Source organism: Malaclemys terrapin, chromosome 1 (assembly GCF_027887155.1).
Source record: "Malaclemys terrapin pileata isolate rMalTer1 chromosome 1, rMalTer1.hap1, whole genome shotgun sequence".
Taxonomy (NCBI): Eukaryota; Metazoa; Chordata; order Testudines; family Emydidae; genus Malaclemys; species Malaclemys terrapin.
In genome coordinates this window covers 125,197,746-125,214,064 of record NC_071505.1, presented here as the reverse complement: position 1 = coordinate 125,214,064, position 16,319 = coordinate 125,197,746, and the positions used below count along the sequence as shown (strand labels likewise).

The 16,319-nt window shown below is 39.4% G+C and overlaps 1 protein-coding gene across 5 annotated transcripts in view; it reads left to right on the top strand.

Moving 5' to 3' along the window:
• The first annotated feature begins 1,235 nt into the window (after positions 1 to 1,235).
• Positions 1,236 to 16,319, top strand: part of PHF21B (PHD finger protein 21B) — a 219,981-nt gene continuing 204,897 nt past the window's right edge. Inside the window, exons 1-3 of one of the 5 annotated variants that reach the window (XR_008445957.1) lie at positions 1,236 to 1,719; positions 2,221 to 2,253; positions 2,538 to 2,603. Coding sequence is in view for 4 of the 5 variants with exons in the window: in XM_054038136.1 (XP_053894111.1) it covers positions 1,666 to 1,719; positions 2,221 to 2,253; positions 2,538 to 2,603 (153 nt within the window). In the remaining variant the exon portion in view is untranslated. The remainder of the gene's footprint in view (positions 1,720 to 2,220; positions 2,254 to 2,537; positions 2,604 to 16,319) is intronic. The other 4 variants (XM_054038136.1, XM_054038110.1, XM_054038148.1 and 1 more) reach the window with 4 other exon arrangements.

The following is a 16,319-nucleotide window of genomic DNA, read 5'->3' as shown; positions in this document are numbered from 1 at the left end:
ACAAGCTGAGGGCTTGTCTACAATTCAAATGCTACAGAGTGCAGCTGCACCTCTATAGCGCTTCAGTGGAGACACTAACTACACTGAGGGGAGAAGTTCTCCCACCATTCTGGTAATCCATCTCCCCAAGAAATAGAAGCTAGGTTGATCAAAGAATTCTTCCATCGACCTACTCCTCTCTCTATATGGAGATTTAGGTTGGCTTAACTATGTCACTCCGGGCGTGGATTTTCTTGTGGAGACCATCCCTAAGTTTCTATACACACAGTCACACAAATCACTGCATCATTTCACCTTTAGTTAAACCAGAGCAACCCTGTGCATAGGATAAGTTTCTGGCTGTTGTCAAGGTGATGATACACAGGCAGAGCAGAAGGTTGGTTGGGTCATGGTTACTGTGCATTTCCATACACTCCAATTTTTATTTATTTATTTATTTTTAATACATTGGAACTTTAGCCTCAACCTTCAAAATTAGGTTGTGTGTGTTTGGAGAAGCCCACCTTATTTTCAAAGCCTCCCTCACCCCAGTGACAGCAACTTTTTAAACCTTAACTCCCGATTAACAATAGTGTGTGTGTTAACAAGATATGTAAGAAACCAGTTTCTAGCCTGTTTAAATTGAACAAGATAAAAAATGACCTTGTGGCCTTCATTGGCTGGCAGGTAGTGAAATATCTTGGGGCAAGAATGCAGGAAAGCAGAGAGAAGAGGAAAGGGAAGACAGCGAGTGAAGCAAAGGCAGAAGAATCCAAGTGAGTGTAGGGGCAAGGTAAGGAGAGAGGGAAGGGGAAAGAGGACAGGATGAAAGCCCGTGTCTGCGTGAGACAAAAACTTGCCTCCTTCCCACCCTGTGTTGCTTTGGGACGATCTAATACTCCCCGCCCCTTGCCCCCAGGTCCAGGCCGGGCAAGAGCAGCCCCGCGGCCGCGGTGAGGGAGGCACCAGCAGCACTTGCCTTGCCCCGCAGCCCCACGCTTGCTTGGCACCCAGAGGCAGCGGGACGCGGGGTAGAGCCCGCCCCGCGCCCGGGAGTTCGCGCTGCCCTCTCTCTCCACCACTTACTTTGTTGTTCTCTTGCCCACCGCGGCGGCCGCGCGGCGCATGCGCCAGGCGAGGAGCTTTCAGTCCCTTTTCCTCCCCCCCCCCCCTCCTTGCTCCATCCGGGCACCTCCGAATTAGCATTGACAGCCGTGGCACAACTTTTCCCGAGGCAAAGTGAAATCAAGGCGCGCACTCTGAGAAAATATAGTCCCTGCCGTTTTAAGTCCCCCTCGTCCCCACCGGAGGGGCGGGCGGGCTGCGGGAGGCGGTTACTCGGCTCCTGGGCGGAGCGGGGGCCGCCTGGGGCCCCGGTCGCAGCGTTGGCGGGGGGGCTGGGGCGGAGTCCCCCCCCTAGTTTGGCGGAAAGTGAGTGATGAGTCTGTGTCCCTAGCAAAGAGGCAAAGAACTTGCTGTGCAGCCTGAGTAGTTGTTTCTTTCGATTGTTGTTGTGGCTTTTTTTTTTAAATTGCTCTGCTCGGGGTGGGCTTGTCTGAGGGGGGGTTGGTTTGTGGCTGCGGAGAAAAAACCAAACCCCCCCTCCCCGAGAGCCGACGGAACAAAAACAAAAGAAACTTCGCCGGGCTCCGAAAGTGGCAGCAAAGTGCCGGGCAAGTTGCAGGGATGGAGCTACAGAGCTTGCAAGAGGCGTTAAAAGTGGAAATCCAGTGTCACCAGGTAACGCCGCGAGCCCGCGCGGCTGGCCCCGGGGTGCGCGAGCGGGCGGCTGGGGGGGACCCGCAGGGAGCCAGCCTTGCATGCTGAGCGAGGAGCGTTTGCTTCTTGTCGCAGGGTCTATCGATCAGGGGAGGGGGGCTGGGAGTGAGAGTGAAGAGGGGGGAGGCTGGAGCTGAGCCTGGGGGAGCCGGCGAGAGCCCCCCCCCGATCCCCCTTGGAATATCGAACACTTTGCAAAAGTAGTTTGGGAGACTGTTCGGCTGAGTTGTGTGTGTGTGTTGTGGAGAATCGGAGTTAACATTGCGGTTGGTGCTTGTGTGTGTTGGAGAGATTAGGACGAGACTTGAATATTTATGAGCTTTGCTTGAAACTGACTCGCAGTGTTTACTTGCCTCTTTGTTCCTTACCCCCCTCCTTCCCCCCCCCACACATTTTTTTTTAAATCCATTAAACTTGAAACAGTTTCTAATTCCTCCTTTTTTTGGGGTGATTTTTTTATAGAAACTAGTTGCACAGATGAAGCAAGATCCACAGGTAAATGCAGATCCTTTTTTTCCTCTTCTTCAGTATTTTATCCCTGCTGTAATAAGCGCAGTTGTGCCGGGACAGCAGGATGAGAAACTTTATCAGTAAGAGATCTCATTTTGTAGTCTTCACTGAGCTTTTTGACTAAAGAGGGTGTTTATGTGTGTGTGCATGCTTTTGTACGGCGTTGATGACACGGTTTTGCCTTTAAACAATGTCTAATCTCAAGTTTATTCATGACAGGGTTAGTTTACACTTTGCCTTTAATATGCATTTTATTGCCATTTTTGCAGAACGGTGATCTTAAGAAACAAATCCATGAAAGGCAATCAAGAATAGCAGCTCTTAATGAAAAACAAGTAAGGACTAGATCGATTCAGTTCTCTTTTTTTCCCTAATGCACTTTCTAAACATCCTAAAAGTGGCTGCGTTAGCTGAAAAATACCGAGAGCAGAGAATAAAACATCCATTTTCCTAAGTGTAAAGTGAGAAAATGTATATTTTCAAAACGAGATCCGTTTCTTAGCTCCCTTGCCTGGGGTGGGGGTTATAATAATAGTAAAAAGATAAGCAGTAGTTAAAACGTAAAAAAAAAAAATAATAAAAAAAAATGAGGCGTCCATTTTGAGTTGGTCGACATGTTTTAGGAATATGGAAAAATCTCCTGTCTTGGGCTACTTTGTGCACTTCCATGCAATGTGCTGAGCAAGAGTTGGGAACAAGGAGGCTGGAGCCCATGTCGGAGCCATTTCTGGTGTCAATTGCAAAACTGATTTTTATTGATCACTTTTTTTTTTTGCACTTGTCTTTCTCTTCCCTTGGTCTGATCTGACGTGTTAGCTTTGGATTTGAGTTCACTTAGGCACTTTCACTTTTTTAAAAATAACCTGTTCCAGTTATAGGAAAATCTGAGGAGGGGAAACAAAACAAAATAGAAACCTTCCTCTCTCTTCCCCCCTCAAAAAAACTTTTATTTTTTGTTTTTGTTTCAAGTGACCCCTGTGTATAGTGCAATGTTTGACACCTCCTCAGCCCCTAATCCTCTTTCAGGATGAAAGAAAGTTCTCTATTGTGAGTTTGTTTGGGTTAGATCAGCTGATGGCGAGGAGCTGTGATTGTTAGGTTTCAGCACCACGATCAGATGCCATTGAACGCTCCGCAGGCCCATGTTTCCCCTGCGCTTTGCAAACGCGGCACACACACACACCGACCCACCCCCTTGACCCCCGCTCCTTCCACTTTCAGTACTTCTAATGCTTAAACCAAGCAGCGGCAGCAGCAGCTTGGAAAGCGAGTCCATGATCTGCCGGATTGAGTCCCCATAGCGAAGAACTTTCACCGTTCCACTCCCCCCCCCATTACATTTCCCTCCCCCCCCACACACACACACTCTGCAGGATCATGCAGCTTTCCAAAAGCCCCTTTGGCAGCTAGATCCTGCTCCATCACCCCTCTCCTTTCCCCTGGCTGAATCGATCGCGATTCCTTCGGAATGCAGCAGCTCTTTCAGCACCAAAACTTGGAACAGCGCCTTTTTTTTTTCTATCGCAAAACAAAAAATCTTCCACCCTAGGAAAGAAACCTCGGGATTTGTAATATTCCGGGGGGGAAGAGAGGGAATTATTTGTGTGTGTGTGTGCGCGTGGAGTTGTGGTTAAAGTTGAAAAGTGATCCGTGCATATTTAATACGTGCTCATAGAATGCATGCATAGATGGTGGTGATTATATGCTACCCTTTTCCGCCCAGTTTATTGTAATCAGAATTTGTCAGCACTCTCAATTTGGTAGTGGAAGCTTCCATTTTGTGAAGAAGGGGTGTTGGTTTCTTCCTAACATGGAGAAAAGTCTGCAGAGTTTGAAGGTGGGGGATGGGGCCCCATTCATGCTGAACATTACCATTTTGATTGCTTTGATGCCATTTTTGGAGGGGGAGGGGATAGAATACCCTACTCAGCAGAGCACAAAGATGTTTAATCACTGTATAAAATCAAATCAGATACTTTATTTTTTAAAGCAAATCTGACACTACATGATAGCTAAGGGCTGTTAGTCCTTTTATGCTGTGTAAAACAGCAAGTTGTTGACTCTAATACTACTACACTGAGTAGAGATTTTTTTTAAACAAGGTAACAGCCTTTACTGCAACAATGCATCTTTATGTGTTCTTTCTTCAATATGGAAATAGTTTTACTGGTTTTAAGTGGTATTTAGAACATACATTTGATCGTTTTTTCTCTATTGTAGCAACTATTTCAAGGCTGTTTAAATTTTTATGATGATAGTAAATGAGAAGCTATTTATTATGTGACATGCTGGAATTTAGATAAGGCAGAGCGAGACATCTGAAAATACAATTTGAACATTCTGATGCAGCTGGGTGTAGAATATTGTTATCAATCTTACACAACATTTTCTTTGAATCCCAAACTAACTTGTAAACAAGGGTTACATGATATCTTTTTAACTCCCACTACTCACCCTATTTTCTAAAAATCCCTGTAAAGTGCAAAGTAATTAAAAATAAAAATCAGAAAACAGTAAATATTGGCCTAGTGATTGAAACTAGTATTTTTCTACAGAAGTGGACAGTATTATATTTCTTCTGCTTATTTTGACGTTCTATGCAACAAGGGCTTATAGATAGGGGCTAGTTGGTGATTTAGCATGCTGTTGCTCCAGACTGCCACCTCTGGAGGCTTGGTTTGAATCTTTCTTAGGTCACAAATGAAATGAGTTTGGAGAGCTCAGCCTTTGACCATGTCACAAAAATATCATGTAACTTTGCAGGTTTTGGTATGATTAGCAATTTCTCCTTAGAAAAAGTCCATCACTGAATTATCAGGTGCTACAGGGTATGATAGAGGTACCTTTAAAATTAGTGTAGTAGGTGTTTGACCAATCATGGATCTGTTACTGATTTCAGCCTCTTGCTTGCATGAGTACAACACCCCCTCTCTCCTGCTATACATTTAAAGAAACCTTATGTAGCTTGGAGGGACAGAAGTGATTGTTTCAATATATACTTTTGAAAACCGTGGGTTTTTAATTTCTTTTTAAATCAGTTGTAGATTTGTTTAATAATCTTGGTCTTTATTGTGCATGCACTAAATACAAGATATTAAGATTACATTTCAGTTAAAATGCACATGTGGATGATGAAAAAGATAGTAAAATGAATAGATCATTACACTAACTACAGCTGTTTACAAATATAACCATGGGGAGTAGTATTTTTCACTGCCCCAATCATCAGTTTCCCTTCTGAGCCATTGGAATTATTGCAACTTTTACTTTTTAAAAAAATTAAAAATAAGAACACAGACAAAGTATCCAGACAGATTCACGCATTTGGGCATGGGCTCAAATGTGCTAAACATAGATTTATGCAAGAAATTAGATTTCAATTTACAACCAAATTAAATTCCTGTACAGTCATCCAGTATTTCTCCTACATTGTCAATGTACAGGAATATGGAAATAAATGTACTTTATAATATTTATTCGAAAATGTTGGGAAAATATTAAAGATGTTCTTTGGGTTTTTTTTAGTGTCACTTACATCAATACTTAAATTTACCTCTTGCTCAGAAAGGCAAAGTTAGACTTGTCTTACGTGTGTCTACCTACACATTTTGTACACTATAGTTTTGATGAATTGTAATACCATTTGAGAGTGGGTTACCTCTTCTTTAACGAGATATGATGTGTGAAGACTCCATTAGTTGGTCCAGTGGTTTTACACCGTGAATCCACATCACATGCAGAGCAGCAGTAACATTTTTATCTAAATTGTCAAGCAATAAGCATTTATATGTAAATAAAAGAGTAATCATAAGAACCAGGTTTGTTCTTTAAAAGGTTGAGGTACTTTGCTGCACATATTTTTGTGCATTCTGTTTGGCCATGAAGTCAGTATACTGTTTTTTTTTTTATTAAAGTTACTTCTTAATAATAACACTTAACTGATTAAAAAACAAAACAAAAACCCAAATCACAAGTTAAACTGTTTCTGACATAAGCATTGGGTGGTAAACCAGATCTTGGAAAATTAACAGTAAGGATGTGTAGACTGCTATATTTTCAACTGTGATGAACTCTGAATTCAAACAGCCTGTCCTGGAGCACAGCAATAAAAATATGTCTTCCTGAAAGACATTATGTATATGCCATTCACTTGTGCATTGCCTCATTTCTTTACCATAATTTACTATCTACATAGAAAATCAACGTTAGTTTCAAAGAGGCTGTCCAAAGGTGGGGTTATTGCTGGTTTGTCTTTTTGTAGTGCATACCTGAAATTAAATCATTGACTGTATTTTGCCATTGGTGACCCCTGTCAAAATATCTTCATAGGATGTGTTAGACTTTGTAAAATTAGTGTGCACTTCTTAAGCATGGGGAGTTTGTTGGAGACTCTTTCGTTCAAGATGTCTGCTTTACATATGTTGTGTCTGTCTTTCAGAGGGGTGTTTTTTGGTTTAGTGAAATCCAAGCTGGACTATGCCTGAAAATGGCAGCATTGTTTACACATGTTAAAGGGGAAATTATTGACATTTGCTAAAGCTCAGTATTTCATATGGTTGGGTACTTTCAAAATTGTTGAAATAAAATAGAGGTTACAAGTGTCAATGAAAACAGAGATAAGACCTGAATGGGGTTTCCAAATTAAGTAGAACCAAGGTCAAATTCTGCTGAGAGAGAGAGAGAGAGAGAACTCTAAATTTATTTTGGTGGCAGTAGTATCCATTTGGAATCATTTGGATCTAAGGGCCATATCCAATGCTCATTGAAGTCAATAGAGATTATTATTTATTTATTTGTATTGAAGTAGCACCTAGGAGCCCTAGTCATGGACCAAGAGCCCACTGTGCTAGGTGCTGTAAAAACAGAACAAAAAGACGGTCTCTGCCCCAGTATTCCCATTGGATCAGGCTCTAAATTGGTGATGAACCTTGAAGTGGAATTTTAAACTTTCCAATTATGCTTTGAGTCTTTAAATGCAGACACAAGAAGTAATTTAAATGTGGGCTTGACTTTGCAGTCCTTCTGTACACAGAGCTTCTATTGACTTCACTGGGACTTCTGAACAAATGGAAAATCAAGTGAAGTTATTGGATCTAAGTGAAGATTAGTTCTGGGCTGGTAATTTAGAAAGCTATAGTTCCTCATGTTTTGCTACAATCAGCTAGTAATTTATTGGTTGCTTTGCTATCTGAGTAAAAAATGACAAATTTACCATCAGCTCCTTGGAGAGGAAATTTGGGAGTATAGTTTATATAAAGGCAATCCTAGCATTCTTCTTTATGCTTTCAATAAAGTTACATGAGATTAGGTGCCCATATTGGGGGAGGGGAGGAAAGGTTGTAAAAAGCATTTTCACAGAGTTTGAAGCACAACACAAACATACTTGTGGCTTTCTGCTTTGCGTTTGATTTGCCCTTATAAAAACTACTGAAATTGCCAACCCTGAATGTAAACATAGTGCTGAAGGGGATTTTGATCAACATTTGCTTGGTGGCAGTCTGATTGGCAGGTGAAATGTGGTATTATTCTAGCATTTTTCTTTTACTGTACACTATTCTGTACATGTACAGTACTTCACTTGGCAGTGCTAAGGGTTGGAAAGTGAATGTAACATTCATTCTAACCATTTTAAAGAGTACACTTTGATATTTTAGCCACTTAAAACACCTGCTGTCAGAACAGTACAATTGATTTCAATTAACTTTGAATTTCTTCAATAAGATGACTCTTATAATAACTCCAGTAATCCCATGATGCCTCATTAGAGGAGCTGGCTATGATGATTATCCCTGTGATTTAGCAATTTTTTCCTTCTAATGCCTTTGTCTATTCAGAAAAAGGAATTATAGTAACAATACCTTTTTATTTCACATGTAGTCTTACGCTAAAGGTACTTGCTACCTGTTACATGTTGTGAAATATTTAATTGTACTGCAGCAAGCAGATATTTGTTCTTAAATATTTGATGCTTTGATAGCAAACATATCAGAGAAACTTTTGTTGTATGCGTGGAATGTATTTTGTAGGTATCCTGTGTCACAGAGTTAGAAAGTGTTATGTATGTATGCAGCGCTTATAGGCCACACTCCCCTCTCACTCTTTTCACAGAAGTTTAATTAGTGGTCCAGATCCTCAGCTCATCCAGATCGGTGTGGCTTCAATGGAGCTATGCCAATTTACTCCATTTGAGGATCTGGCCTGTTGACTTCAATGGGAAGTCTGCTTGCGGTGAGAAAGTAGAATATGGTCCTAAGTGTCTCTTTGTAGTATGAGACTAGGGAAATGGGTTTTGTAGGGTAATGTGAAATCACATTTCCAGTGGGACAGTGCATCATTCTAAACACTTTTTTGTTCAAGTTGAGGAAGCCATTTCTCATCTCATTCCAGATTTGATTTTTTTCAGTTGAAAGCTACAAAGACGTAGAAAGGCACATTAATATAAAGTTACTTTTAACCTTTTCCTCTGTGCTTTCCTCTTTATGGTAAAGATAAAATATACACTGATTATAAAATGATACAGTTCCCCCCCGCCCCCCCCCACCAAATCTGAGGCATCAACACAGTTTCTAATCAATAGAGTTAAAGGGTAGAAGTTTGCAAATCAATAAGACAAGGCCATGGTAAATGGTGTATGTGTGACCATGATGTCAAAAAGGGGGCAATTTCTACATGCGTAGTCAACTGAAGCTAGCAAAGTATAAAAAAATGTGCTGCAAGTTAAGATAAGAACAAAGAAGAACAAAAAAAGAATTGGATTATTTGAAATGCAAATGTGTTTTTCTGCCATTAAAGTAAAGTCAGTTAGTTTAGCCTGACAGAATCATATTTGGTCTGCCTTTTCACCTCTCCTTGTTAAATCATCCTATGTACATTTCCCTTACGTATATCATATTTGAGGATTTCTTTTTTACTTAAGGTGGTACCACCTTATTGTTTGAAAATGCTCTTCTGAAGATAAAATGTACTTCCTTAAGCGCGCGCTCTCATTTTTTTTGAATCAGCTACTTATTGTTATGTAGTAGCAATTTCCAGAGTGTCATGAAATTGCTGATGCGGCTTAGTTCTAGTTACAACCTCTGACTCCTAATAGTAAGCATCTATTGAAATCTAATATGTACTACTTTTTTTTTTTTTTTGCACAGCACATGCAGACTGTTTAATATACAAAGAAAAAGGAAAAAAAATATGAATCAGCATTTTTTTTAAACTCACAGAATAGTAAATGTGTGGCCCAAATTTAGGATAGAAATGGATGCACTTGGCTGCTGGAAAGTAAAACACAGAACTAGGCCTGAATGTGGCTGCAGTAAAATCAACACAAGAAGTAACTCTAGTGTAGCATTTTGTCTAAGAATTCTGTAGAAATGATCTGCAGTGCTGATCTGTGTGTTTGAGAAATGGTGCTCATTTTCAAAGTTGGGATTTAGTCCTAAGAGACTAGGTGTACAGGCTGTGGCAGGAAGAGTGTGTTTGCCTAAAAATTTGTCTGATTGCTTACATCTAATCAACAGAAGCATGTCACTGGGCTTGAAACAGAAAACAAATCTGTATAGTATATAGAACGTTTTTCTTTCCAGAACTATTTCTCTTGATATTGTTGTCCTTTCTTTACGAGGTACCTTATCTTGCATCCAGGGAGAAGGGGAGGAAAGGAAGAGACTTTTTGAGCTAACTCCGCTATTGATAACAGATTTTAAAGATTACAGAAAGTAAAAAAAAAAAAATATTGCATTTTGATTAACATGAGTCAAGTGAGAACATTGAAACCTTTGACATGCAACAGAGATTAACCTGCATTTTCTGTCATTTTCTATTTTCTGAAGCTCTTTGAATCAGCTAGGATTGCCTAAAGATTTATTGACGAATTGAAGCTTTTCTTAAGTATGAAAAAGATGAGACAAGATTCCTGTCTCTCAAATGTACAGATTCAAGTGTGTGTGTGTGTGTGTTGAAAGGTCTTTCTTTTTGATATCATTCAGGCAGAAAGCCAATATGCGCATGTAAATGAGCCTGAAAATGTAATTAAAAATATATACATACTGGTGACTGTGATACAGAATTTAATATGAGATGCAGGTTACAAAGTGACAAGTAGCATTTCCTATAATCAGTGATACTAACTGTGCTCTATGATTTATTCATTTCATGTGCTATTAAATGCACCACAGATAAATACTAGAATTATTTCTTAAAATATAATTTTTCAGCACAGTAAGCGAATGCAAAAAATATCTTGCTCCTTCTTCACCCTCTCTCCTCCCCGCCCACCACAACAAAAATCCCCACTATCAAGATGTTACTACAGAGAGGAGAAGAATTCTGTAGAAGGTCAGATAAAGGCCTCCCTGATAACATATCTTTGCCTGAAAGAAAATGTCACAAAATAGACTTATTGGTGTTGTTAATGCATTAAGATCAAGGAAGTTTTGGAAATTGTTAACATATGTCTACGAACCAACATACAGATGAAAAACTGGACAAATTGCCAGCAGAAAGGCATAAATAATCTTGGCCTCTTTTTCAGTGTCTGTAGCATAATATTGTTTTGCACATGAAAGGTAAGTTAAGAGACAGATGCCTCCCAGATTCCAAACTTAACAACAAAGACCCAGGCTCTTTTCCCTAAAGTATTCTCATCCGTTCTAAAAGTTAGGTCAGAGTGATGAGAAAGTAAAATGCCATTATAGAAATTGACAATTCCACTTTCCAGCAAATGGAGAAGCTACTTTTCAAAGGTTTATTTCTCATTAAACAGTAAAAGTGGAACCTAAATATGTTTCTGTAAACATCCCTGCAGCCCATAAATATATATAACCAAAGTCAGTCTGATTTACGTTATTTTGTTAACATTCTTTGCTGAGTAGGCTTGGATGGAGTACAATCTCTTCATATAGAGGATCTAATTATAAATACAAGGGACAGAACCAAATAAGCAGTCTTTAAAGGGAAAAGAGTCTGGCAGCTTTGTTTAAAGTGTCCTTTAATGAACTTCTTTAGCAGCTTGTATCTTAGCAACACATTTTATTACATACCAGTGCGGGAGAAGCAGTTTGCAGATGGAGTTGCACACAGTAATTTATTTCCCCCCTTTCTTCCCCTCCCCCCCACTTCTCTGTGGTGACTCAACTGGAATGTTCAGACTAGCTTTCTAACACTGATAGCTCACTCTAAATCCCTGATTGGTTCATTTGCATCTGTTCTGTTGTCTTAATTGATGAAAAAGGCATTTTACTATGTTAAATACATAGTGACTTTGCTTGCTCTTAGAAATAGATGCCGATATGACTATTTTGAATGGGCACAGTGTTTAAAATAAACACAAGTTTGCTTCTTGCAATCCACCTCCCTCCCACACTGTGCTTTCTTCTGTGTGCTAACTCATGTACAAGGCACTGACCAGTTTCTAGATTTGTTGATTATTTACTCTCAACTCCTAAATGGGGTTATTTTAATCTGTTCTTCGCTGTACTAAAATTGAATGGACTCTTACAGCAACAGGAACATTTATATTTTTTTTTTCTTCTTAATCAGAAACCTACCATTTTAAAATCTAAATACATCAAGAAATAACTGGAGTTGTAAAACCAATATAAAGCAGTCTGTTACTGTTCCCTTTTTTTGATAATCTGTAATCTTTAGTATTTTTTAGATAACAGTTCCTTTTGCTAATTATGGGCCAGATTCTACCAATTTGTCTTGAATATTCAACTCTGTGAGTAGTAGCTACATTGATTTCAGAGGGACTAATCAAGTAGTGAGGTACTACTCAACATGAGTAAGGGTGGCAGAATCTGGTCGTATAAGATTTAATTCTGTGTTAAAGTGGATGGGGGGAAAATGCATTTGATAAAAGTAAACACTATTCAACTAACTCAGAATCTGAACTCTAGAGTCAGATTTTCATCTAATCTGGACAGGTGTAAATCCAGAGTAGCTCGATTGACTTCAAAGGAGAGACTTTGGATTTGCAGTGGTGTAACAGAGATCTGACTCTGGCCTGGTTATTTGGAGGGAGGACGAAAGGAACTAACAAATTAAGACAGAACCCTGGGAACCTAGAGAGGCATTTTGGCAAGTAGTACTAAAGATATTGGTCTTGGAGAAGCTTTTGTAAAATCTCAGCTGTAACAAACAAGTCAGAGCTAATATTCAAAAGATCCTATTAAACAAACCCATTTCACAAAGTCCATTGCTAGTTGCAAGAGGAGGATAAATCATTTATGAAAGCCCTGGAATTGTTTTTTTTTCTTCTTTCCTTCACATTTGTTTAACTGTAAATTCATTCCCAATCACTTGCAAATCCTTACATTCCATGAATCCGAAATTAAATACCGAACTTTCTTTTCAGACTAAATGATGCATGCATTTGACTCTATTTTTTTCTCTGATGGGTTAGGGGGTAGTTTATCTCTTGTCACCTTAGCATTTGAGATATCCCAGCCAAGTCAGTAGCGTAAAAGTAATCCATTCTACTTGAAAAAAAGATGTACAATACAATTGATGAGCAAGACAGAGATCCATCCCTCTTTTAAAATGCTATGATATTAGACCCTAGATAGTGGGATGTCCTCTGAATCCCAAAGCGATTTAAGTTGCCATGTGATTAACTTATTCTTTTCTTTTTGTGATTCAGTCCACTGTTTATTAACTTAAATTGGATTGAAAAAACTCTAAACTGTGGAATACATTAGGATCTTGCACAACTGCCAGGATTAATGATGACAGTCTGAACTGTTGAACAAGCGAAATCATGAAATTCACAATATTGTTAGACAAAAGGGGTTATGTGCTTTGTGGTAGTTGTATTGGCCTTAATAGAAAGGACCACCATTTTCTAGTACTTTTCATATCCCACCATGAAGGATAAGGTTTATAGAAAGTATAGCATTTTAAGCCTTGTCTCACTGTCATTATGTTTTTTCTGTTTCAGTGTCTGGAATATTTAGGTGATGTATAAAAGCAGGAGACTTAATATATGTAAAGAAACTCCCTCTGCAGATATTGTAGTATTGAAGAAGACAATGAAGCATTTAATTGTTTCTCCAAGATTCAGTACCTTAAAGAAACAATTAGAAACATGTGTATCTGGGATTTACCAAAACAAAACAACCATCTTGAATTTTTCTTCTCAATTCAGTAAGACAAGACAATTTCTTGTTTCTAGAGGCACAAGCACTTCCAGAAACTTCTTTAAGTCTCTGAGCAATAGCATGGTAGCTCATTACAGAAGTACTTTGACTGGGGGAAACTTAAAGGAACTTCCATCCCCAGATGAAGCAAAAGACTCATTTATAAACAATGAGTGCAGGAACAATAGAAAGCTGAGTGCATTCTGCATGAATAATATAACTGAGGGTTGTGAAAAGCCTGTGATTTTAGTATGCCAAACCCAGTGTAGGAGTGCAGTGTTCAGCTGATTTCCCCGCCCCCCTACCCCCTCCCCCCACTCAGGATTCATCCTGTCTCTCCCCCATGCGTATGCGCAAACATATGCATTCAGAGAATTAGCTATGATGAATAAAAGAGTGAAGTCATCAAACTACTGTGCAGGGATGTTGAGGGTTGAAATTATATTTGCAAAAATGAGGGAATTCAGGGCTGAGGCTGGAAATCTAGGCCAACACTCCAGCCTTAATGCTCATCTTATGTGTGGAGGAAAAGCCTAAGACATGATTTAAGACTAGAGTTTGAATGTCATTCTTTATTTTCAGCTTAGATAGTCTGACTTTCCTTGGCTTTGAGAGTTTAAATCAGAGTACTTACATGGGCTTTAATAGAAACTGAGTCCTTGACATCTCTAAAACGATAGTCATAGAATCATAGAATATCAGGGTTGGAAGAGACCTCAGGAGGTCATCTAGTCCAATCCCCTGCTCAAAGCAGGACTAATCCCCAATTAAATCATCCCAGCCAGGGCTTTGTCAAGCCTGACCTTAAAAACCTCTAAGGAAGGAGATTCCACCATCTCCCTAGGTAACCCATTCCAGTGCTTCACCACCCTCCTAGTGAAAAAGTTTTTCCCAATATCCAACATAATCCTCCCCCACTGCAACTTGAGTCCATTAGCCACTTTTATGTATGCATTCAAACATGCAGTGAGACATCTGACTTTAGGTGTCCCGGTTTGAAAATTTTGGCCATAGTTTTTTATCATTACATTTCCTTAATTATTATTTTTTAATGTAGTCCTCCGGGAAGGTACTGGATTGAAGCTCTTTGGGGCAGGGACCATCTTTTTGTTCTATGTTTGTACAGCACCTAGCACAATGGGGTCCTGGTCCATGACTGGGGCTCCTAGGTGCTACCACAACATACATAATAATTAATATAATAATATTAAATTGAAAGTGCCAGTGGCTAAAGTTTACCCAGAGACAGGTTTACAGCATGAGCACTGGTAGAGCAAGGTTTGCCTAAAACTTCTCTTGGAGTCTGTCTATATTAGTAGAAAAATGTGGTTGTTTACAATGTGATAACTAACCTGTTACGGTGAACGTGTTGTCAAATGCTAGTGTAGATCGGGCAAGTTTGAGTTTTACCTTAATTATGCTGGTTGAGATAAATCCTACAGGTTCCACTATCATATGTTTGCTATTGTGATAAAAAGAGACCTCTTTCCCTTTAAAGATGAGAATGTAGGTTTTTTTTTTTTTTTTTTAAGCAGTTCAGTCCTTGGTGCCTCGTTGCTGCCAATTGTGATAGTTTTTGTATGATATGGATAGCTGTGTACTAGGAATTAGTCAGAATCTACTAACTCATTTCACATAGATCACCAAACATTTATCAGATAGTAACAACTTTAGGTTTGCTGACATTGATCTGATTCAAAGCAGTGACCAAGAGGTGGAGAGCTTCATATGTCATTACCAATTTCCTGACTCTTCTGTTCCTCCATTATATTTTTTAAAGTGGTATTGTCAAAAGGAAAAAAAGTACCTGGGCCTGGATCATCAACTTGTGTAAATCAGCATAGTTCCATTGTCTTCAATGGAGCTATGCCAGTTTATACCACCTGAGGATATGGACCAGGGGTATAAAAATTCCACCTAACTACACTTAAAGTCCCATTGACAAATTAACCCCATAGCAGCAGTAAATATGGGCCAGCTCCTGAGACCATTTTTCAGTGTTTAAAATAGATTTACTCAGTCCTCACAAAAGCCTCTTTCCACTGATTCAATGTGAATTTGCTTGAGTAAGGACCTCAGGATTTGGTCTATACTTCAGGGTCATTTTCTAAATAGGAGGTTTTAAAAAGTGATCAGTAGTTATTTGAAACAAAAAAGTCCTGATAATAGGTGATTTAAATACTACCTTTCCACATATTTACTTGACAATTCACCATGGCTCTGAAAGAGCTGTTACAGGTTATGTATTCATTGCAAAGCTTCTCAGCCATTACAAATGATCATGTAAATACATAATTATAAAGTTTTTAAAATGCATAGTACTCACCAGATTGGGTAAATATGTGACCTGAGATTTATTCAAATGCGGATTCTTGACATGATAGACCTCTGAGTCATTAGGGTGCATTGGGTCATGGCCCACAGAGAGAATTTTTTCTTCCTAGGTCAGTGATCCATTTGGCAGTAACAGCTCCTTCCGAGTCATTACAGTATTATCAGTCTGGATGGCCTTGAAAGCAGCACTAAGTTTGAATCCATGAACTGAACATCTTCAGGAGATTTTGTCTTTAAATGTTGGATGTGCAATAAGAGGGTCAAGTAACTTGTTTGTTTTTACATGCCCCCGCTTCCTTCAAAGGGAACAGTCAACATTCTAGATTAATGGCTTGCAATTCTTTTTAACATGGTGGCTTTGAGCTAGAGGAGTGCAAAAAAGTTTTTAAATTCTATGGGCCAAATTCTGTCAAACATGAGAGATGTGGCATAGCCACTCCCCCATGTATGTTTCAAGAAAAGCATAATTGTGCATCCATACCCTAGCTGGTGGTAGCTCCTTGCACAGTCCTCTATCCTCACCTCAGCCCCACCCAGGTTACTCCTGCTGGATTAGACGCATAAATGTTCTGTATCAGCGGCTGCTGT